At 34.3% G+C, this 25,616-nt stretch overlaps 1 protein-coding gene across 2 annotated transcripts in view; it reads left to right on the top strand.

Moving 5' to 3' along the window:
• LOC147067505 (uncharacterized) overlaps nucleotides 1-25,616 on the top strand; it is a 164,605-nt gene that overhangs the window by 104,004 nt on the left and 34,985 nt on the right. For both annotated transcript variants that reach the window (XM_085953887.1, XM_085953886.1), the window contains exon 3: nucleotides 15,717-15,847. In XM_085953887.1, coding sequence (XP_085810013.1) covers nucleotides 15,717-15,847 — 131 coding nt within the window. The remainder of the gene's footprint in view (nucleotides 1-15,716; nucleotides 15,848-25,616) is intronic.

The following is a 25,616-nucleotide window of genomic DNA, read 5'->3' as shown; positions in this document are numbered from 1 at the left end:
TATTGACAAAAATTAAATTGTAAGTAAGGTATCCATAAAATTAAATCATGACAATGACTGACAAACACTTAATGTGAACAATGGCCTTGCATCTCCTTGAAAAATTTGAATAAGTCAGGTTTGTATGCTGTGGTTTTTAATTTTAGGCATGATTCCAGGTTCTCATCAATAAAACGACTTTTCAATTTACTCTTGATAAGGTTCATGCTTGAAAAAAATTGTTTGCATGAATATGTAGAACCGGAAAGGGAAAGAACAGCAAACGCAAGTTTTTCAACTGATTACATGAGTCAAGAATACTATTCCAGGTATTAAAAATCATCATGTCTTCCTTCTCCAGGTCTTTTAAAGCAGACTACTAAACTTGTGCTGTGAAACATGTTCACATTTTTTTTCTCTAATATGTCCATATCATCACAGAGATGTTCAAATTTAGAGCTCCATAATTCTTTATCCATAAGCTTTATCTATAATTAAGTTGATAATCATAGTCACCAATTCCATAACTCAAGACTCGTTAACTGCTATTGATAAAGCTGAAACCAATTTAAGATCTTCAACTTGCTGGTTGGTTATATTCGAAGACATTTTGACTGTTATATCTTTCACTGTTTTAGCCCGTACGTGGTCATTTGTGGCAGAGCCATACCCAAGGGGCCAAAGAGCCACATGTGGCTCGCGAGCCGCGGTTTGCCGACCACTGGGTTAGTAGATCAATGATATATTAATGTATGCATTGCCACAAATTTCAATGTTCAATGGTTAGAATAGGATCGTATGGATGGTACGACGTCATTTAGCTTCATGATACTCTCCATGGGCTCCACATCCTGAAGCTGGCTCCCAGGCCAGGATGTTTGGCAATCGCTAAGTAATGGGCAGAATGATGTTCTACAGTAGTGTTCTTTAATGGTAATCTGCAAAACCTCAGAGTTTTCCGCAAGGTAAAATCAAGGGCATTCCATATATGTTTAGTGACTTCCCCATATTTGATAAATATACATTTTTATTAGTCGGAGGAAACACGAAAAATAATTATAAAATAAAATTCTACGCGTGGGTTATCATTTAGATATCTTATCATAATATCACAGCGCACTTGCATTGCACTTACATAGTCACATATTTTAAATTACGAAGTATATAATAAAAAGTATAATAAAGTATAATAGCGCATTTTTTTTTACTATTAGAACAAATTTGTGATGTGTGTTTATCTCACTTAACTGATCGACCCATCACGCCGGGCTCCATTAATCTCGGCCCTCTAGGCTTGAGCTCTGGCAGCCTCCCTCTTATTTGGACCTATCTACATTCTTATTTCAAATATATAACGGAGGGAAGTCATAATATTATAATACTCATTTATTGATAGCTTTAATCCAAACGGTACACAGAGAGCAGCAGCCTTCCAATAATACGCCTTCTACAAAAAGTTTCCTACCAAACGCAGTACGCTTCGATATCCTGGATCAACGAACATCGTGGAATGTCAACTACTTTATCAAATTATCAAATGTATATAGCAAGACAATACAATCTTCTTTAGTTTTTCTTCTGTCGTGACGTTTTGTACGCAATATTGACAACTACACTGCTTTTTGCGTTTCATTGTTACCTTCTGATGTATAAAATCTCCAACGTATTGAAATGTATCCACTTTATGAAGTTATCGAACCTTTGCCATGTTGTAGTTAGTCGGTTTTCGTTTAATTTTCTATCTACGTTAGTTCTATGAATTTATTAGGTTTGAATTTGAATCTTTTTTCCCGAGATGTTTTTAAATTCAAGATTCTCATTTCTTGAGAAATTGCAAACCAGATTCTCAAGAAATAGATAATTCTTCACCATTATATTATGTACACATTAATTCCGTGGGACTTATATTAATAGAAATATTTGTGTAACACAACAGCCTTCGTATTAATTATCCAATTATTTTCCTTTTTGCCTATCGTTTTCCTCGGTATATAGGTACTAGGTATGTATACGGAAGAATCTGAGTAAATATTTAGCCTCATGGTGGAATCATGGTAATTTTACAGATGACATTTTGCCGTATAACAGTTCACGGTGAGCAGTCCTACTGGAAAGAGCTGGTCGCATAGCATTGGGGTTGAAAAACGACACAGTCTTCGAGGAGTATTGCAGACAGTACCTAATGTTTCAATTTTATTAGATTCATTATGATCCATTGATTTGATCCTATGACTACTTACGAGTACCTACTTGCTAACATACTTTTGAATCTTCAGAAATTTATATAAATACTTACGATATGATTGTATTTTCGTATGTTTTTCCCTCGTATTCGGCTGGTATTTCTTAGGTATTTTTAAGTGTTGTATTATGGCACGAATTTGATCCCAATACTATACGGTCATCTATTTCCGATACAAGAGCTCACGGTGAACTCTGATACGGTCAACTGCATACGTACAAATTTCTGGACACAGTATTAAGACATTTTCAGTTTTTATTAAATTCTTAATTCATAAGATACCTAATGCATGGGTTTACTGCTGCTACTATGTTTGCCTTCCATCAAGGCCGATTATATTCAGGCCGTGGCAATTAATTGCGAATAACGATGGTAGTACTAGTTATTGACTATCTTCGAATGCAATGCGGCACCTGTTCGCAATAAATGAACATTTTCGATTGCATATTTCGTTAACATTACTATCTACTATTTATTTCAATGTGCAACAATCATCATTTTCTACAAACAATTTACCATATTGCATTCGAAGTATGAGGAATAAGACAGTATGTACTACTATCGAAGTTTACAGTTTCGTGTTACGGCCTTACTATTATAGTGGGGTTTGACCTTCCATTTAGTAATTTTAGTTAGACTTGACTATTTCCTTATTAAGCGGATCATGGCTTGGACCAGACCCTTATTTGTACTGTTGGGCAGTTCTTCCAAATCCCTTTAGGTACGGCTGAAGAATACTACATTATTAAATTTATTATAAATCTGTTAATGCGTGGCTATATAATATTCCCTATAATAGGCTGCGTGCGTGATAAAACAGCTGTTTTCTTCTAGTCAACTACTTCCAGCAAACCCACTATCTCGTTTGTATAAATTAGCCATAAATTCAAATTAAGTCTACGCGGGGAGAGATGCTCGGTTCGATTCCCAGCGATGCGAATAAATTATGATCGGGATCGCGGTTGATCGGCACTCAATTTAGGTTAGGTTTGTTGGCTGAGGCAGAGATTGTGAATGATCATTGATCGCTGACTTTGCGGTCGGAGCTTTTTACATGATTACATGCTTCATTCCTGCGCCGTGATCTGAGTTTGATTCATAGAACTATGTAACATTTATATTATATTACAATGTTGATAACGTTACCAGCAAATAAATATATATGTTTCTATGTAGATCGGTTTTAGTGACCCGACATTTGCTTTTCGCGATCTTCAGGCAATATGTATAATAATATCTTGCCTATGGTATATACATAGGTACGTCAGTTGTTCACATACCGTATCCTATTTACGTGATCAGACCCGTTCTAAGGAACACAGCCGTCCTCCTGCTAAATCCCGAAATTACGTTGGATGATTTTAGTATGGACTTACTAGAGAGATACTAACACATTTTCTACAAATACGTTCAGTAGTAAAAATGATCTCTACGCAAATGTTTTATAAGCCAAAACGGGTGCCTGGACCAAACCATAATAGTAGAAGTAGGCTGTGGAGATCCGACAAAAATAATGCACACTTTGTCGGTCATATTTATATTATGTTTTCATTGAACTAATAACAGAAAATTCAGATAGTTTTTTATAATTCGATTAAACCCAACATAACCAAATAAGTAAAAAATATTCTTACATCTATGATATAATATCTAAAATCATATATGATTTAATGGCATAATTTTAGATTTTTTTATAGATATATTATGGTTTGGTTTAGGCAGTGTTCAATTGGATTATGAAAACTAACTTATACCATCTGCAATTTGCATTATTAGTTCAATTGCTTCAATTAACACAAATAAGTATGACTGACAAAGTTTAGTTTGCACTATTTATCTCATATATACTCTACAGCCTACCTCCACCCACTCGGAGACCAACCGTTGTAAATCGTAATATCTAACTAAATGAAAACAAAATCATTTTTTCGGCCGCCTTTTTCATTCGTTAATTATTGTGAAATGCATATGTTCCTTGTATGGGATGTACTATTTATCCAACTGACAAATCATGGGTAAGTAAGTATAGGTACCTTTATAAGACTTTTTTTCTTTTATGAACATTGGTAAGCTTTGTCAGAACATTATGTCTAAAAATTTCGTCGGTACCTACATACAATACTAGATTAACGAACACAAAAAAGTTATTACATGCATTATTATAAGTTAGATTCGGTATATATAGGTAATATAGGTATACTGGGATCATATTATTGTAGATATTAATTGTCCACTTTTTACTTTTACTTAAGAGCATTATATCGTCATCGTCGTGCAGATTCCGGCAAATGTATGTACCTACCCATTTTTAGTTGTAAGTTTCGCGAATGGGTAGTATTTGAATTTGAAATTAGATTTGGAATCCCTGGATTTAGAATCTAGGTAACCCCTCCCATCCGATAAAAACGCATTCATAAAAATTTGCATATTCCAAAACTAAAAAAATACAACCCACACATTTCAATGACGTAACAAATGAACAGATCTTTTTAGAATCAATAACCCTTTGATTTCGATTTATGTAGAAATTATTCAAATATTTTTATGCGATTTTTGTAGATATTGTTATCGACATGGGCTTTTCGGGAATATAATATATTTTTTGCCATTGTTGTCTATGAATTTATTATTCTTATTGATGTTTGATTTACGACTTTTCTAGGTATTATAGCAATATTGTAATGCAGATTTTGACGTGTAGGTATATGGTCGAATTACGAATTTATTTGTTTATTATTATTGGAGAGTAGACTATATTATTTGAGTTTGTAGATACAAGTTATTCTTATTACACTAGGATGGAAAGGATGTTGTCAATGTTATAAATCATGTTGTCGGCTAAAATAACCACATTTTACTTTCCTAGCTTCTTATAATTTAGCACTTATATTTACATACTTAAATGTTGAAATTGTCCCCAGCGTTTACTAACTTTTAATGTGAATTCGAAGGTGTTGACTTCCATTTTAGCAGTAAACGCAACTGCTAGAATTGGCCAACATATTGCAATATTTCACATGCTTATTTAACTAATTGCCATAATTTTTCAGCAATAACTTGCCACCTTCGTTCATTGATAAGACAAACCGAGCTCAGATAAAGTTTGATCGATAGAGATCCTTCATAACATTGACAAATTTAATACTAGGTAGGTAGGTATCTATTAAATAGTTTGAAATTAAAATTTGTAAGAATGGACAATGTAGAATATATTATTATAGTACCTACACAATTTTCATTTTTTTCTAGGTCTAGTCTAGTTTTTTTCAAGGATCGAATTGTACAACAACCGTGCTGATGGCATGGTAAAAGTTAACACGTTTTCAGTCAATTCATGCTCCTGACTTAAAGCGCGATGCAGAACCATCTGGATTAATTTGTAAATATGTAAACACTATCCAGAGTTGCTAATTTAACTCAACATTAGTTAGTTATGTCAGTTATGTGTGTCTAGACCTATTTTAAATAGTTTCGTTTTATGCCACTGCCTTTTTTTCCGTAGATTTACTACTTGCTATAGCTATATGATTATTTTGTATGTATTCTGTAACGGACGTAATCTAAGTTGCCGATATTGGCCTCTTAAAAATAGGCGGGTACCCCTAGGGACTTACTCGAATAGATATGGCGCTGCATCGCGCTCTTAATCCATACTAGGATTATACGTATTCTCTATAATTTAATAAATCTTCCCATTTAATTTTCAATCGCTGTCACAATTGTCACTTTTTTGAACTCGTTTTGCCATGTGAATAGATAATAGATGCATAATAAGGTTCCATTTTTTATATTGCGCAATTTTGTGTCAATAATCTTAACTATTATTTTCCATTTCATTCTTTTAATTTGTGTCTTGATTCGGCAGTGTTTACACTGCTTACACAGGATAGTCAGTAAGTAAATGCTAATATCGTTCATCGTCTGATTTATTTAGTCGAGACTCGGGAATAGACATTACCAAAACATTTAAAAATCGATATAAAAATTACGAAAATAAACAAGTCTCGGAATCCGTATCAGACGATAAAAGATTTGTAGTTTTTATTTTGATCCTGCAATCTCGTCATTGGCGTCCATAAAGTAATTTTAGTCTAGGTAATTTACTTAGGTAACTTATTTTTAAAATTACTTAAGGGGTTTTTTTTATTTGTACTAAATAATAATCAGAGACATTACAAATTACGATAGGTAGGTACATAAAGTAGTTGTGACTGTTTTGGTTTTAATGTTGGTGGCTCAATATTTTTTATTATGTTATTAGTTATGGCATAGATTAAATATAAAAAAAAAGATATGGAATATTACGAATATTTAGTTTCGAGCAATAGCAATCATGTGGTGAGCTTGATGAGAATGGCGGATTGGTTTGTACGCATGCCAGTCATAGGAGATTTCAAGTGCATTATAATATGCTCATATCCACAATTATCAGGGAACTCAGAAATAATGGTAACTGAAGTACCTAACGGGTAAGGCGTAGAAGGTAACCGATCTCTAGTAAGGAAGAATACGGGATAAATTTAAACACGTGTCACGTCGAATACTGACAGCTGATCTCGGTTTATGCGTTTACGCTCATTTAATATTGGTGTATGACATATACACTATTGCACTTATATAATGTCTGGTTCATTTTCGTAGGACACTCGCATTCAAAACCCTGCTTCAAAATTTACTGTATTGGTATATAGCCTATCGGATTTATCTGTTTTGTGACAATTATCCATAATAGATAATATTATGCAATAAGTACATATAATTATTTAATACTATGCTATATTTCCGATAACTTCAACTCCAAAATCTTTAAGTGCCTTTAAAAAGCTGCACACGAAAACACTCGTGAGTAACACACGTATTATTATTGTGATATTTTTTTTAAATTTCGTATTCTTAAGAATGTAATATCTGTGGCATTATTTCTTCAGACAGTAAAAAAATAAGCACGTCTATGGCTAGATATCTGCAATGGCAGTGCCCATGTTGCATATTATTTATTTATCTTACCGTGTCGGTATGGCAGACTTTCCTCCTCCCAGTTTCTCCAGCGCATCTGTTGTATAAATATTTTGGTAAACCTCATTAGAAATCCGATAGTTTTCGAAGCGAAATCTGGCCGACACCATCGGCGGGAAAATAAATATATAATAAATGCACACAACTAACAAGGTGCAAATTACGAAATGTGGCAAAGTCCAGAACGTTACGTCTGCATACTAAATTTATTATCAGAGGCATCGAAAACTATAGAGAATAATTAATTATGAATATGCAAAAATTTTGACGTCCTAATTATTATTCCAAGATTTATAAGAAGTAGATATATATACCTTACTTAAGTGAAATTTCAATAATTAATCCATGAAGCCACGGGGGGCTAGTGATTATCTTATATTAAGAGCTTAATCAGTTTTAATTAGTTCAATGCTACCGACTAATGGAAAAACAAGATTGTCATTAAAATGCTAAGGAATATATTATAAGCAGTACTATTGAAAAAAATTAACAATGTAAATGCGGGTTAGAGGCAATTTAAACCATCGTTACTACTGTCATTTAGTATATGACGATTTTTATCGAAATTGCTCATTCCGATCGTAGTCATAATATAATAATATACACTTCGAATAGTATGTAGTAAACTTTTGTGTATTTCTATAAGAATAACACAATTCATATTGTCAATTGAGATGGCTATTATAACTTCTTTTATGGGAACCCACAGGTTATATTTACTTTCTTTTACAAGAAATGGCTGTGAACCATTCGCCCAATCCATACTTGCACAGGATCAAACACACATTGAGATTAAAAAAAAATGCATTTTTGCCACCAGTGGAGTCGCATCCGTGACCCCATGTCTTCTCCTCTCTACCTCTGTCTGTCTTCAGAGATCTCGACCTTTGGTGCACATTACTATACTTAATAATATACAATTTCATAAATTTTAATGGTATGTACAACAGTACAACAACCGAAATAGTTATCGAAAAAAACTAAATTATGGAGATTAATATTGTTATTCTTAATTTCTTTTATTGTGTTGAACTGTCAATTCATCGTGGAACTGCATTGTTGAAAATGTCCCTCTGAGGCGGACGAAACCGGTCCAGATTTATTAAATAATAAAAGTGGAATAAGTACAAAAAAAATTTGCGTGTTATTGAATCAATAATTGTTATTCTTCGTTGGTTAATTTTAAAGTTTTTGTCTGATAAGCGGTAGCACTAAACTTCATTCATTAGTTTAATTTTCTTGTTTCGATTCAAAAGTTTTTTTCGCTATTTCTACACTTGAGTTGCTCGTGTTTGATATAGTAAATAATATTGTAACACGCTATCCATGGTATCAGATTATAATATTTATCTTTATTGGGTAAAATAACGAAACAAAAAGGTTCGCGAAGTCTGCAAGAATGAAAAAAAATCGATAATAAGGGTGTTGAGGAGTGTTACGCTTCCAATAACTCGCATGTTATTATACCGGATGAGGGAGCGGCGAATCAATCCGGATTCAAACCCGGGTCTTTCATATGGTAATCGCTGCGGAGGCACTTTTGAATGAATGCAACCGTTTGTTCGGTGGGCAATCCGAGGATAAAATTATACAGTGTTAATGTTTCGGGATGGGTTGCCATCCTCCTACTTGTCAGTGCTTATGTTGACTTTATGATTTACATTTGCATACTGTTTTTTTTTATCGCGTGGCTATTACTCAAAAGTAGGGTTAACCCATCCACGGATAAACTGAATTGAGTGAATTAGAAACACGCAAAATAGTTTAAAACAACCTCAGAAATAACCGAATGGGATTTTTTCTTTTGCGTTACATCTCTATAAAGCAGTGGTGAAGGGTGGAGGTAGGTTGTTAAGATCCGACATAAATAGTGCACATAAAACGTTGTAAGTCATTCGTATTTGTTTTTATTGAATTAAGAGTACAATTTTCAGATGATGTTAATTAATTTTTAAAAATCAATTAAACCTTGCCTAAATAAAACCACAATCGTTTTGGTGTGTTATGGGTGATTCGACAAAATAGTGCACACTTTTTCATTCATACTTATTTGTTTTCGTTGGATTAAGAATACATATTACTGATATTGTTGATTATTTTTTTTAAATTCATTATGCCCTGCATAAACCCACGTGAAAAAGTCACGTGAGTAAAGAAAGTTATGTCGCTCTTATTTTAATCTTGAAAATAGTCAAGAACCAGTAAATTAGACCTAAAAATGCGAGGAAAAAGGGATTAGTTAGCTTAATTTCTAAGTAATTGTGGGAACATGTATTGATGATAGTTAGCATCCCGTTTCTTCGATTTTTTTGTCCATTGATAACCGTTCCGATTCCTGATATCAGTGGCGAAGAGTGGAGATAGGCTGTTAAGATTCGACATAAATAGTGCTCACTGAACTTTGTTAGTCAAAGGTAAGTATTTGTTTTTATTGAACTAGACTACAATTTGCAGATGGTGCTGGGTGCTGGTTAGTTTTTACAATTCAATTAAAACCTAAACCCGCCTAAACCAAACTACCATAGTTTAGGTATCCTATGGGCGATCCGATAAAAATAGTGCACACCTTTTCAGTCATACTTATTTATTTTCGTTGAATTAAGAATACACATTATTACTGATGGTGTCGGTTAGTTTTTTAAAAAGCATTAAGCCCTGCGTAACCATAATCATTAAAAACATTCTTATTATGTATGGTATAATCATGGCATAATAGAACATATTTTATAGACAAAAGAATATTTTTTGACGACTATCTACTATGGCTTGGATTAGGCGGGGTTTAATTGAATTTTAAAAACTAACAAACACTGAGTAGTTGAATGAAAATAAATACGATTGACTGACAAACATCTTAACAGCCTACCTCCACCCTTCGCCACTGGCTGATATATAATTATATATATAGGTATATATAGAAACATTAAAACATGTGCTTTAGAAAAAGTGGGGGATAGCCTGGGATAGGGATGTATAAAAACGGTGTCTCAGCACTATTTTATTTATCATCACACTACCGTCTCTGTACGTAGTGCGTCGAATGGTGTAATTTAATGGGTATCTTAGTTTTGCGTCCTGTCTGTCTTGTCTCAAACTGTCAAACGTAGCACTAAAATTACAATATGACAATACCTAAAAAGACGCCGCCTCGATTCCTATTCAACGTGATGCCCGCAAGTGGTTATATTCGACGATATAAATTCACCTTGTGTGCGAACTTGATTGGCACGCTCGCGAGGTACGTGAGGAGCACTTGGGCCAATGGCAAAAGAGGCGATTAAATGTTATTGCCGGTTCGGGTACGTATCGGAAATCGATAACTGCCAATTATGCAACAAATATTCTGTTGTGTGATGCTGGAGATTTTATTGGGCGCCGTAGTTCATTGTCTGGGTTGCGACAAAAGTAGAGGAACCCCAAAAAAATTAATTAAACACTAGATGTTTTTTTAGTCTTACTAAGGTCATCCATGAACAGATTTATGCATTAAAACGACATGCCGCGATGGTAGAATATAATACAATACACATATAAATCTCGTGTCACGATGTTTGTGGTCGAACTCCTCCGAAATGGCTAGACCGATTTTTATGAATTTTTTCATGTATATTTGTTAGGCATGAGAATAGGTCAACAAGTATATTTCATACCGCTAGGTGATTTGGGTATCTCTATCCAGAAAATTTTTCTTTTATTTTTTTGACAATTTTTTTTTTTGTATTTTTATTATTATTTGGCATACAAAAATACCTATAACCCCAAATTTTAACCCTCCTATCCCCACCCTCCCATTTTTTAATCGCGATTTTATTATTTTTGTATGAACAAATTTAACCGTCGTTTCAAACATAACGAAATTATTTATGTTGTTGAATGACAGATGGCGCTACGTCCGAGAAGAATTCAAGAGAAGCGTCGCGTCATTTTGACATTTCATTCGGCATATCACAACGCAGTGCGTGCAAAATTTTGTACAATTTATTTTAATTTATCTATTTTTATGTGCGTGTATTACAGTGCACAATGCCAGCAAGACGCAAGGGGTGCCATTTAGGCCGTCGAACGAATAAAGCAACAAACATGCGAAATAGTAGAGCAGAAAGAACAGACGAACAAATCCAACAAGAGAACAAAAACGTGCGTGTAAGCATGTCGCAATTGCGTGCATCTCAATCATAAGAGGCACGAGCTGAACGAAATCAACAATGACAATTGGAACGGAGCCAAGCGCGCCGGTTCGTAGTTAACACACGCAGATAAAATGACCGACAACGCCAACAAGTACATCGAACATTTACATCCGCTTCGTTCCTTCGTCTCGCATTCGAGTATGAGCCAGATATTGAATATTCCGCTCATCCGAAAGTGCTGATTGGTGCTATGGACAAAGAATGTCCCCATTGTCATGCGCTCAAATTCAAACACGAGTCAGCCGGGATGTGTTGCGCATCAGGAAAAGTGCAACTACCAGAAATTGAGATACCACCAGAACCATTGAACGACTTGCTCATCGGCACGGTTCCAGATTCAAACCTGTTCCTGAAGTCCATTCGCACATTCAATTCATGCTTCCAAATGACTTCGTTCGGAGCAACAGAAATAGTTCACAATACTGCGGCAAATGGTCAACAATTCCATTCTACGTTCAAAATCAAAGGCTAAGTATACCACAAAGTAGGGTCATTGCTGCCAATGCCAAACGAACCACATAATTTTTTACAAATCTACTTCATGGGCGGTGAGGACATCAATCATGTGGATGCACGTTGCGGCCACAATGGCCTCAATTCGCCTATTTCCAGGCGCATCGTCGGCGAACTGGACGCCCTGTTGAATGATCACAATGAATTATTGAAATTCTTCAAAGCACACATGCACGAATTGCGAAGTGACAATCACGCTATTGTCATCAATCCTGTTAAAACACCAGCTGGAGAGCACGTGCGTCGATTCAATGCACCTGTTGTTGACGACATTGCTGGAATCATGGTTGGCGACCGCACATCGACGCGAGAAATCGTGATTCGAAGAAGAAACAATAATCTGGAGTTCATCGCTGACACACACCGTTCATACGACGCTCTCCAATATCCGCTAATTTTCTGGAAGGGACAAGACGGATATTGCATAAACATTAAACAACGAGATCCCGTCACAGGTAATTCATTCATTATGAACATCATTAGTCATTTTGAATTGAGAAAATGAATGGTTGATGTTTTTTTGTTTTTATCGGCGGTCATCGTCTACAGCGCTCTATTCCTCTTTCTGTCATAGATCCCATCCCCACACACTTACGATACATTCGTTATTTTTTATTTAACAACCAAAATATTCACTAGAAATAATTTATATGGCAGAACAACGTTTGCCGGGTCAGCTAGTATATTTATAATATTCTTTTTAGCACTACAAACAGGCCATGCTGCCCAAAGACAGTAGTGTAGTAATTTATTTATTTAAGAAAACAACACATTGTGGACATAACAAATCTAAATTCAAGACGTACACAACATGAGATTTACATTATCACAAATATTACCCTCACAAGAGAGAAGAAAAGAATATATCGTGGGTATTCTGCGAATAAGCATTAAGTCAAAAATGCTAGTTTTGAGATAATCGAGTTTGAAAGTTTGCATGCTCCCAACTTTTTTTATATGTATAAAAGGTCATGTAGTTATGCATTTCAAATTGCAGATCATTTTATTGGCTACAAATTTCTTAATGTGGTACTAAAAAATAACCGCAGGTTTGCTACTTTTTGGAAAAAATATGAATGTAGTACTTGACTTAGTGCATTAGCATTTCCAGAATTATTGTCTTCTATGCCATTAAAGGATCCAAAGAATCAGATGGGCTTGGAATGTAATCTTCATCAGCAATGTCATCGTCACTAAAGTCTACAAATTTAATGTTTCCATCATTGTAAAAAACTGTATTTGGCTATCATTCAACAAACTATCTTCATTAATTGGCAAGTCTATTGAAGTGCTGGCTACATCTAATTTCCTTCTTATTTTGGGTACCATTCAACTTGTTTTATTGTGATAAATCCGTAAAAGTAGTAGTGTTGTCACTAGAAAATGAAAATAAGTACAATGTAGATTTTGTAGATGGTACTCGTATTAAGAATAAATAATATAAGATTTATGACAAACAATTGAAAGCAAAATTATGATGTATCTGACAAAACAACATGTAAATATTCAACAATCACATAATTATTACAGTAGGTATACTTTAATGTAATATAATTTTTGTTATAGTAAAACAAAAGATTTCAATGATATTCAACAAAACAGTAAAAGCAATAAACATTTTTAAGTTATGTATCCACATAATAGTAAATAAGCATGTTACACAGTAAAATAAGAAAAAGAAACTTACCATTTAGCTTCAACATTCACGTTTTTTTTGCCATTTTTAATATTCGCCAGTTTTATAGATATGACTGTGTGTGTTTTTGTAGACTATAGAGCAGTGGTCTCCAACCTTTATGTTACTACGCCTCCCTTTAAAAAAAATCTAATCTTGGCGCCTCCCCCCCTTTATTTCATTAAATAATACAGACACTTTTTTAACACACAAGTTTTTACTACTTACTTATATCAAATTCATTTTTTAATTAATTTTTTTTTCATGCGACGAATGAGCTTGTTTATTACCACAATCAATTTTAATAGAAGTCAACCAAATTCATCATCGTTCATTGACAAAAATTGATGGATTCTATCATGAGCTCCACATAGTGAATAGGGCCCACAGGCCAGGATCTTTCACCCATATATTAAAAATATTTAATAGCCCTGAAACAAAGCAGCGCCGCAGGCGACTTTTTTTACTATTAATAAAATTATATGAAAAATGCATTAGCAAACTAACCAAGAACTCAGGAAATAGATTTTTGTTTGCTTCAATATATCTGGCGTAGAAATCATTTAAAAGTGGAGACATGTATTATTGTTATATTATATTAAAGAAATCACGTCAAAAACAATTTAAAAAAAAAATATCACACCCTGCCTACACGCTTCAGTTGACACTTTAGCTACGAGTGACATTTAAATTTGAGGTTATTGTTTTCATGCAACCAGCGGTCGTTTTGTGCATTACCGAAACAGAGCGTTTGCAAAAGCGCCATTTTTAAATTTCTCCGCTCCAAATATTTTTTTAATAGGATTTAAATATATGTATTATATATTAAAATAAACATTCATGCACTGAATTTTCACTGTTACGTTAAGATATGAACTTTTATTTATTTGTAGATATTATGGTATAAAAAATAATTTATTCAAAAATTTTGGCGCCTCCCCTGGCAATAGATCGCGCCTCCCCTGGGAGGCGCGCCTCCCAGGTTGGAAACCGCTGCTATAGAGCGTACTCTTAATAATATTACCTCATCATTAAGTCAAAACAGCAAAATTTTGACTTAGTGCTTTTTCGCAGAATACCCACGATATAATAATAACAATAATACTAGGTAATAATAAAAAATAAAAACATACTTAAGTAGGTACAATTTATTAATTACAAATAAAATTTTGAAAACAAAAAACATACAATTTTATAAGCAGTACAGAAAAATAAAATTTCGAATACAAAATACATAGCACGTTACCGAAAATATCTACGTCTTTATAATATATCATACTTATAAGTAAAACAATAACAAACACAGGCTTTGAGAATATCACATAATTAATTATATTGTGACCTCGCCGGGATTGAACCCGGAGACCCCGAATGAATGACCTGCGTCTTACGCACTGGACTACGAGGGGCGCTCTTCTTCTTCCTGACATTAACACCGTGTTTAGGATTTAACCTCTTTCATAATATGCCTACATCGAAGTCTGTCTAAAGTAGCTTCTCTCCAGTTTAGGACGCTCAAGGTATTAAATGCAACTCGGTCATAGGTATAATATATTCATACAATATTAATTAAGTATAGGAAAAATGCAGATACGTTTGTACCTATTAGGTACCTATAACTTTGAGAAATGAGTCAAATATACCTAACCATTAAACCACAATTATTTCTGAGTTCCCTGTGCGTGAGTTAGGAAGATGTCACGTCAAATCAACGCCACTGAATTAGTTAATGTTAATTTGTTCTAAAAAGTAGTGATTTTAGACTGATTCTTTCTACACAGATTTCTCTGACTGTATCAACCGATTTAAAGGTAATCACTTAAATCCACGTTCTGGAATCATTTTTAAAACCCGAGAATTCATATTTCCACATAATTGTGATCGAAGAATAATTAGAGCTTGTGATTTCTCGACTTTTTTATTTTTCTATTTTTATTACTATTTTAGATTCTAGAGTTATCGAAATATTGGTTTTATCGAGAATTCGAGATTGGCTCTTTATGAAAGTGATTATGATAAATTAAAAATTATTGTAATGAATCTCAAAACATCTGGACATACCTATATATGGCTTATATTAAATTTTTGTTTTTCCTTCCAGGTTATCAGCATCTGGACTCCACGGCGAGCTGCAATATTTGGCGGCGAGGGCGTTGGCTCACCATCCGCCAATTCCTTACGCGAGGTCCCCCTACGATCTGTACGGTGCTCATCCTGCTGATAGTCTTCGAGGTAAGTCATCAATACTCCAGGACTCGCATTTTGTTCAGCAGTACCCAACATATTTACATTATTAATTTGTATGCTTGGCAGGTAACTTACCTACTGAAACACAGTGGATTTTAGGATTAGCGGAAATTGACATAGCACAGGTAACTTTATTGTAGAAAAATAGTCTATGTTTTACTTGTGATATTATCGCAGTTTTCCCATACTTGCGTCTTGCGTTGTGTTAGTAGCGACATGTTTTACCGCCGTACTGCGACTCCACATAATACCTATTATTCCAGACGATTTTTAGCTTTGCTGAGATGTCAATTGGAAATTTTCCCCTTGGAATTAGATTCGACAGATTTATTTTAGATTATATCTATTATCAATAGGTATCTACGCAATTACGAAAAAGATATATTAATTATACTTACATATCTTTTTTGACTACATTATAGAGAAATTAAAAATTATAGTGTTTTTACATAAGGATCATTTAGTCGAGATGCAGGCATTCACTTTTTGTTTACACGTGTCACCGAAAGTGAAATACCTACTCAATTCATTCCAAAATGGCGTCAAGTGAAATTGCGGTGCCGGTTGGAATTCAAACAATCTGCGATTGTTTGTTATATAAATGCAGACATTTCATCGAGAGAAAGAGAAATAGGAAAAAGTGGCGTTGGTGGATAAAACCTTGGATAACGCGACGTAATGTCGTGGGGAATATGATTAGAGTACCCAGGGGCGTAGCATTTTTGGAATCATCCGTAGTGATCAAAAAATTATCAAAAAGTAGAACCGGTTGAGCTTCATTTACCTTTGATTCCGAATGATCACTTTCGATGATTCGTTGATGAATATGTGTTTACACGGGTCACTAGGGATAATTCCTCCGCGATGATCGTCAAAAGTGAATCATGTAAACGGGACAATACTTACACGGTTATGATGCATTATGTTCACTGCGCGAATCACTAATAGGATCAATATTTTTGTGGAAAAAAATTTAAAATCAACCGCACACATTTTGAATTATGATGTAATATAGTTTGTAAAACGCCATGTTATTTGAAATAGAACGTCGTCACTGCCTAGGTGCCCGATATTTTGCAATGCTGTTCGAATGCAAGTTCTGCGAAAGACGTCGGACATGTCAACGCTAGACATGATTGCGTATTTGAAATATGCACCCTTATTACAATGTCGACAAAATGCTATTATCTACATTATTTGCCTGTTTACGAATAAATGAATTTTGTAAGTATGGTCAGACCCACATGTCCGTTTATGAGGGTTACCATATTCTTCAGATGCTGCGTTGATATTAGCAAGTCAATTAATCACATAATACTAATATTATTATGTAGATACAGTTGACCGGTCACGGTAGCGTCTAGGTTGAATGTACGAGACTAGGGATTGCAATACCGGTATTCAATTATTTATCGATACCGAAATACCGGTTTCAAAAATCCAATATAACGGTATTTTCGGTATTAAGAATGCATACACATCTATGTTTTTCGAAATCAAAATTAATGTTATCTTGACATTACCACGTTACTTACTGCTATATTATTGTATATTAAATTTAATGTATAAGTTTTATGCCGTAAAAATCCAAATAAATTGATTGAAACTAACAAAGGTTAAATAATATTAAAACAAAATCCCTCAAATATACTCATAGACAAAAAAAGATAACATTCGTGGCTAATATTTCCAATTATTTTAGAACTATTGATCCAACGTTGATAGTATATCTAACAAATGTTGAATTTCAGGGAGATTTTTCTGTACCTACCTCCCCGGACTTAATTGTATTTGTAAAAATTAGCAACATATTTATGCATATTTACAATGGTACTTTATGTTACTGTTTGTTTTTAATATGCTGTGTTTTAAATAGATTTTAATAGTCATATTTATTGACAGGTACTTATTTTTTCTATGTTATGTTTTTACGAATACTGGTATTAAAACCGGTAGGTATTGATATATTCATTCGGTATTGCAATCCCTATACGAGACCTCTTAATTCACGAATGAATGCGAATTTTATTATTATTGCAAGAGAAATATAATATTTTGTAAACAGTGCGCTCCTAACTAAAACGAGCGAAGTCTGGTATTTATACAAAATGGCACGTTCCTTTGATTTCGATATAAGGGTGTGGAGTTTAACCTCTTTGATATACACTTGGTAAGCAAAAACGATTACGTGACTTATAATAATAATAATCTATATTATATAATATTATGAAGTCGTAATGACGTAATGTATAGTAATTTAATATACCTAAGTACAGTAACTTACGCAAACTCGGAGTCACGCGGTTTCTTATTTGACACTTCAGACCCAATTCCACCAGAAAAACACATGACAATAAAATTGCAAGCTTGACAGAATGTTTCAGCTCCATTTTATTGAAATGGGCCTAAAATTTTAAAGTTGTGAAAAAAGGAAGGCATTATGTCGTCAGACGAATTTGTTAGATTTTATGAAGCCATCAAGAAGTAAGTACACATTTAATACTGTACAAAGAACTGCAATTATTTAAAAATATTTTTCTTCTAGTCATTTGTTAGTCGTTGGTCCCGGTATTTATTCGAAAATTATATGCATTCGTATCCAAAGTTGTACCCCAACTTACGCGAATTCGACTAAGGCAATGGCATTCTGTGATCTATAATAATACAATCGCATCTAGATTTAAAATATGGACTCTTAATGTAAGAGAAATCCAAAAAATGCGAGTAGCGCAACGTGGCATGGAAAGCGCATGTTGTGCATAACGCGTAAAGCTCACAAAAGAAACCAATAGGTGAGGAAGCAGACAAGAGTACGCGATGTGATAGAGGTCGCTAAACAGATGAAATGGTAATGGGCTGATGTCGCTTGGCAAGTGGACAACCACTGGACAAATGCCGTCATACAGTGGTACCTAAGGGGCACTAAACGCCTACAGGGACGCCCTAAAACCCGCTGGATAGATGAAATATATATTCGGTGTATGTACCTATATGGCAGCAAAGAACTAGGGAGCGTTGAGAATGGAGGGAACTCCGACAACAAGAAATTGGCGATAATAGGAAGTCGCATGTAGAAAGGAGACTTATAATGACGTACCTGTCATGACGGCAACGCGTGCTAGAGGCGTATTTAAATAATTTATCGGCTCTTATTTTAGATGCGAGTCCTTTTCCTCTACGCAATAAAACAAAAGTTCAATAATAATATTTTTGATCGTTTTAGACAGTGACATATTAAATGGACAACTCACTTCATACCGGCGCGCACGAGAAATTGTGCATGAAAGTCATTCACAGATGTATAGGTAGATGTCACGTGACCATATGACGTATCCATTTCCATTATGCGATACAAGCTTCGAGAATTTATAGTAATATAACCTTTATTGTAATGGCGTATTAGTGTCATGACTCATTGCGTTAGAAACAGATTCTCGGTTACTTACGACTTCTCGGAGATTAGACGCAAGTGAGCCCAGCGGATCACAGGCGACTGTCCAATGGTTTCTGTCATTCAATTGCATTGAATAAACATTATCTTAAAATGGCATTTTATAAATAATAAAAAATACTAACACATGGAAAGTGATATCCCATCTTTCTTGGAGTGTTTAGTAGTTTTTTTTTACAATTTTTAACTAGGCACATTGGCATTTTGTAACACAATAATAACGGTGGAGTCGAAACCTGACAGTCAGAAATTTTGTATGGGCAGACCCAGCGGTGTCGCCAGACCGCTTGCAAGCAGAATGTTCATTTGAGCGTAGGATACCGATATTAAAATATGAATTTCGCCATCCGGCAGACCCGACACAAAGTGAGTGTCATTTTATTTTCTAGATGCTTCGTCCATATTAATGTCATTGGTTTTAGACATATTTTTATTATAAGAAGCTACAGATTACGTAAATTTATCTGTACGCCACGGGAGCGTTAAATGAAATGATAGATTTGGGGCGTTCCGCATTTGAAAATGAAAGAATCTGCATGGGACGGGATTGTTAATTCACAGTTTTAACACTTGGAAAAGAAGTTCTTGTTCGACAGTAGAGGAGACCTTCATCCAGCAGTGTATTGACTCCGGCTGATGAAGATCTAGATGCGATTGTGTAATTTAGCTTGTGGACAGATGTATGTATGTAGAACGTCTTAATGCGTAATATTGTGTTCGACAAATTCAGCATTGCGCAGATTTTTAGTCTGCGGTTTTTTAACTCTTTGGTGCGACGTCCCGTGAAATCGTCTTCACGGCAGCACGCCAGTCATGCGGTCAACGTCATCGCGTATCCCCTTACAAAAGGCAAATAAAACTAACAAAGCGTGCCATCGGTTTGCGGTCGGTCAATAGCGCATTATCGATATCACTACGAACTTTTTTTTTATCAAATTATGTCTTGTATAGATATTATGTACCACCATAAATCGTCCGGTTTTTGAATTTAGAACTAAGGTCATCACAGTATAAAAAGTATTGAATGATATTATGTCAAATATTAGCACTAGGTACTTGACGTTCCCACTCAGCGGACGACTTATTATACTAGTGGAGATATACGACAGAATACGTCTTTAACAGATTTAAATTTCTTTTATAGTGTTAACTGTTAATTCATGGTGGAACTGCATTGTATTATTTGTTTAAATAAATAAAACACAATTTTATAGTACTTATTACTCTTTTTTAATTAAAATTTGTACCGGTTTCGTCCTCTTCAAAGGGACATTATCAACAGTTGATAAGAGAACGAAACCGGTACAGGATTAAAATTGTTTATAAGTTATATTCTAATGATAATTACAAGCTTTTTTTTCTTTCAATAAAAGTACTTATGAGATATCTCATAAATTATTATTGTTGAATTAAGTGTGGTCACAAAAACAACATATTCATATGTCAGAACTGAAAAAATTTACAGGAGAGCAAGTGTTGATAGGTACTACACAACTTATTGTCAGTCATACGTATTTGTTTTCATTGAAACAATACTGCAATTTACAGATGGTGTTGGTTAGTTTTAAAAATTCATTTAAGCCCTGCGAAAACTAAGGCATAATAGATAATAGTCAAAAAATACTCGTCTATCTATAAAATATCTATAATTATCCAATTAAATCATACACAACTTTGGATATTTTATACATAGAGTAATATTTTTTATCTATTATCAATGTATTAATGTCATTGTCTATTATAGTTTGGTTAGGCAGGGCTTCATAAATTTTAAAAAATAACCAACAATTTGTAATACACAATTTTGTCGTATCGTACAAAATATACTTACCAAAATTATTATGGTTAGGTTTAGGCAGGGTTTAATTGGTTTTTAAAAACGAACCAATAGCATTACCATCTGTAATTTGTAGTCCGAAAAAAAACAAATACGTATGACTTAACAAAATTTAATGTGCATTATTTATGTGTGGATCTTAACAAATGAAAATATTATGTAGTAGTAATATCCTGTTTTTGTTATCCACCCTTCAATTACTTACTAACTTTAGATATTAGAATAAGGCGGTGTTTTGTTGAAATCTGTTTTATTCAGCGCCGGAGAAGTTTGCGCATTCCCACTTTTCTGATTTTTTGGCGAAGTAAAGAGTTTCGCTGGCGAAGCGTGGCTGGTATTTTTCTATAATCTAAGGTGGCTGGGCTAATATAATAACATTATGTATCGCGAAGTGCGCACATCGTGAGCGTGGATTGGTCTGAATTGTTGGTGACGTGATTTCTATTATTTCTATTAGGTTGAGATTTTCGTGGCTTACGCAAAATAACTCGGATGGTTCGTTTGTTGAATCGATGATATTGGGGTGTTCGTTGAAAACTAATCTGTCTGCCTCAATTCGTATATATGTATGCACAGCATACTCATTGCTATTTTTTTCGTCATGAAGCTTTTAAAAGTTGAAGCTCGACAGTATTAGATTTTACGTCATTTTATGTACCTACTAAATTAAAAATCGCCCGAAAACTTTATAATTTACGACTTGAGTGATTTAAACTGATTTCTGAGACGTATTGTCAGCGATTTATTTATTGTTTTGTATGTGACCATATTTTTAATGTATACATAATTTATTATTTTCTGCAAAATAAGCAGTAGTTTCCAACGAGTTTAGCAGTAAAATGCTATTTTTATAAACACAAGTGGAGTGAAACGAAACGAGGCGTCGTGTAACCAAGTGTAAATCACATCTCTGAAGGCGCTCGCGCTGGCTTCATCATGCATGCTCCAGCGGATCTTAAACTGTTGCGAAACAAAGCTGTGCATTACATATTATAATATTATTTAGTGGTGTAGTCGTGAAAAAATTGGGTACAAGTCGCTTATAGGCAAGCCAGCGGCAAACATATTTTGAAAATAGCCGATATACTGCATTATTTGTCTGGTTGGGTTAGTTTAGGTTAGGTTAGTTAGGTTTGGTTAGGTTTTCATTCTTGAATTAATTCATGAATTTTGCCAACATCGGCGATGACAATTAGCAGTGACGTCCCTCGATAAAATGCCGCCCCTAGGCACCGCCAAAATTCCGCCTCATTTTTTATACATTATTTTTATCATCCTTTCATGAGTCCAATATCTAAGATATAATTGTGTTCAATGGATACATTACTTACAAAATATTAGACTAATTATTCGCAAATCTGCACGTGTCGTATCTGGTCACCAAGGACGTCGAAGGGCAACGGAAGTAAACTAGATATCGCTAACCCGACAAAACCAGTGAGCTGATTTTTTTAATGGAAAGATATTTTCGTTATTACTAAGTTTAGGTTGCTATTTCTATAGGTATATTCCAAATGATTTTCCTCGATTTGCCGCCCCTCGAGTAACTGCCGCCCCCAAGCGACGCTCAATCTGCCTACCCCCACGGGACGTCACTGACAATTAGCGCAGTTCCCGCCTGGCTTCCCCATAACCGACTTGTACCAAAAATTGTGCCTTATGTTGAAGAAAATCTATAATTTTATTGAGCCTAAACACAGGCCAGGAGCGTAGGTCGATTGAAAATGAGGTTTCTTTTAGTATGATATTTACATTGACTGACAAAGTAATACCTAGTCCTAGTACCTACCTATGATGGATCGTCCGTTATGGAAAAATATCATGACGTGTTCAGCATTTACGAGCCTTGTCAACCATTTAGTATAGCCTCACTGTATATAAATAAATGGATGTTAGCTACTTGCCCAACCTATTAGGTCCATACTCTGACTCCAAACACAAAAACAATCCTTGGTATGTGTATTTTCCTGGCTCAGGATTCGAACCTGGGGCCCATGACATTATAACCTGACGCGTAAGCCGCTCGCCCATCGTGGGACTGTCAATGTAATCAATGTAGATTTTAGATACTTACAATATAGTTTTCCTTCGCTTTATACTTTTTTGTTAACTATGAATCAGAATACGTTTTCCTTGTACTCGTATAAATTATTACGTTCGTGTAGTTTGGAAGCTGTAGAATGTATCGTCATGCTCGGAGCTATTAATAATCTATACTAGATAATATACCTATTTTCAATCTACCTACATTAAAGTTGGTACCGAAATTATTGATCAGTTGATATCGATCCCGAGCCACAGTTTAGGGCGCATACAAAACTTGAGCAAAGTGAGATCGTGATTAAAGCGACAACTTACAATACTCCTTTGTCCCAAGAACCAACAAGTGCTGCCCTTGTGAATAAAAGCTCCGTGTTTCTTTTCTGCTTCCATGAAACGGAGGTAACATTGTAGAAACCAAAAATGAGTCGTGTGAAAGATTTTTTTTATGCAGATAGATATAAATAACCTGGTTCTGCTATTTAGCAACGAATAATCGAATGTGAGTTAATTTGTAGAAACGTGCTTATAATATTTTACTGTGTGCGAATAAGTCTAAAATACTACTTTTCATGTGAGCCAAAACAAGATGGGCATATATTATGTTTGTGTTAAATTAACTACCTACCTATGTAATTCAGAGAGGTTGGGTTGACTCCCCTTTCTCCCTGTGGTCAATTAGGCAATTTAAATATTTTCAATATTTAAGACTTATCTCCATTTTCCTTTCGCAGTAGGTACACATTTATCATCAGAGCAGTCATACTGACAAACGAAAGTAACATATTTTAAAATCTTGGATTATTTTTATAATTAAGTAGGTAGGTACTTAAGTTTATAAAACTGATGATCCCAGTACAAGCCGGCTAATCGGATAGTCTCGGTTTATTGTACCTATTGTATTAAATATTCTGATACCTACTCATTAACTTTTTACACAAATTAATGATATCACCTGCCTCGAACTTTTATTTTGGTTTTGGCTCAATTTCTGTTTTTGACATTCTATTATTATTATTATTCATGAGCTCTTAATGGAGCTTTTAACAGGTAGGATATAGTGTGTATAGATAGGGGGTTTTTAAAATATGTTTCACTAAAACGTTCTCCATAGATTCTAATCTACTTATATATAATTTGTGCAAATTTCATCAATATCGTTCTCGTATTTTTTGAGTTACGTAAGTCAGAATTTTTTTGTTACTACGCTACAATTTTATTTAAAAAAAAAAAATGTGTTGTTTTTATACCAGATCCTTTACTTACGTAACAAGGTTTATGTTTATAGGTACCTTCTTTTATTGTATTGAATTGCTGTATTCCTTGTCAGTGTATATTTGCCATTGTTGAATGCGCATAGTGCCTGACGATGCCATAAGGCGAAACCCGGGTCGCAAAAATTACTTAAATGGAATCAGTACAAAACTTAAATAAATTAGAATTCAATTTTATTTATTAAAAAGTGTAGATTGTACAATATTTTCTCAACTTCTTTCTTAGGTTACATTTTCATATTTCATTGTGTTCGTTGAGACAATGGCCGGCCGAGACGTGTATTTTTCACGTCCTCAAAATTGGCACTTGGCAGTTAACCGTGATGTTAAAAAAAATACATATTTCTCACAGTTTATGTGTTTTTGATTTTTCGTCCTTTTTCAATTCCTCCCGTTTTCTTGCATTTACGTCGAACATGCTGTTTTATGTCTTATTTCCAATGAGTTGCTGGGGATTTTATTGTTTCAGCAGCCTTAATGATTATAATCAATCAAACATAATATTGGCTATACTCACATGGCTTTCGGTTTAATGATGATTTCATGTTTACGTTCCAACATTCAGTCGTAAACATATCGAATTTGCAGCCAGAAGTAGGTAACTAATGTTTACGGAAAAGAGTCAACTCCATACCATACTTATAGGGAAACAACTCAAAATTTCAAGGTTTTGAGCTAATATTGCCATTGAATGTAGAAGGGTCTATTCTTTATAAGTACCTAATTCAACAAAAAATAATATTAACAATTTCTTCAATGGGTCATAAAATTGAATAACCCTTTCAGGGATTAATCATCACATCAATAATTATGAACGGGAATGTCTGGGTTGATTATTTGTTAAACTGTACAATTTCGTTGTGCATTGCTAAGTTCATTTGAATTAAATAAAAAAGAAACACATTTCCTTCAAAAATCAAGGCTTTTTAACAGTGAAATGAAAATTTATGAACAATTTTCAAACACCTTAGATTTAGAACAATGTAGGTAGGTACCTAGTATGTATTTTGATTTGTTTACATATATAAAAGTAAGGTAGGTATCGAACTGTTTTGTGTAGTAGGGCTTTAGTGAAAAACATACATAAAATGTGAAACCAATAATAATATCGCTACGTTTTGCTTTCGTGACGTAAGTAGTAAATTGTCACAT

The sequence above is a fragment of the Rhyacophila brunnea genome, unplaced genomic scaffold (assembly GCF_057557595.1).
Source record: "Rhyacophila brunnea isolate RB1 unplaced genomic scaffold, BYU_Rbru_1.0 scaffold_4, whole genome shotgun sequence".
NCBI classification, from domain to species: Eukaryota; Metazoa; Arthropoda; class Insecta; order Trichoptera; family Rhyacophilidae; genus Rhyacophila; species Rhyacophila brunnea.
The sequence above is the reverse complement of the archived record's forward strand: the minus strand, read 5'-3'. Positions and strand labels throughout refer to the sequence as shown.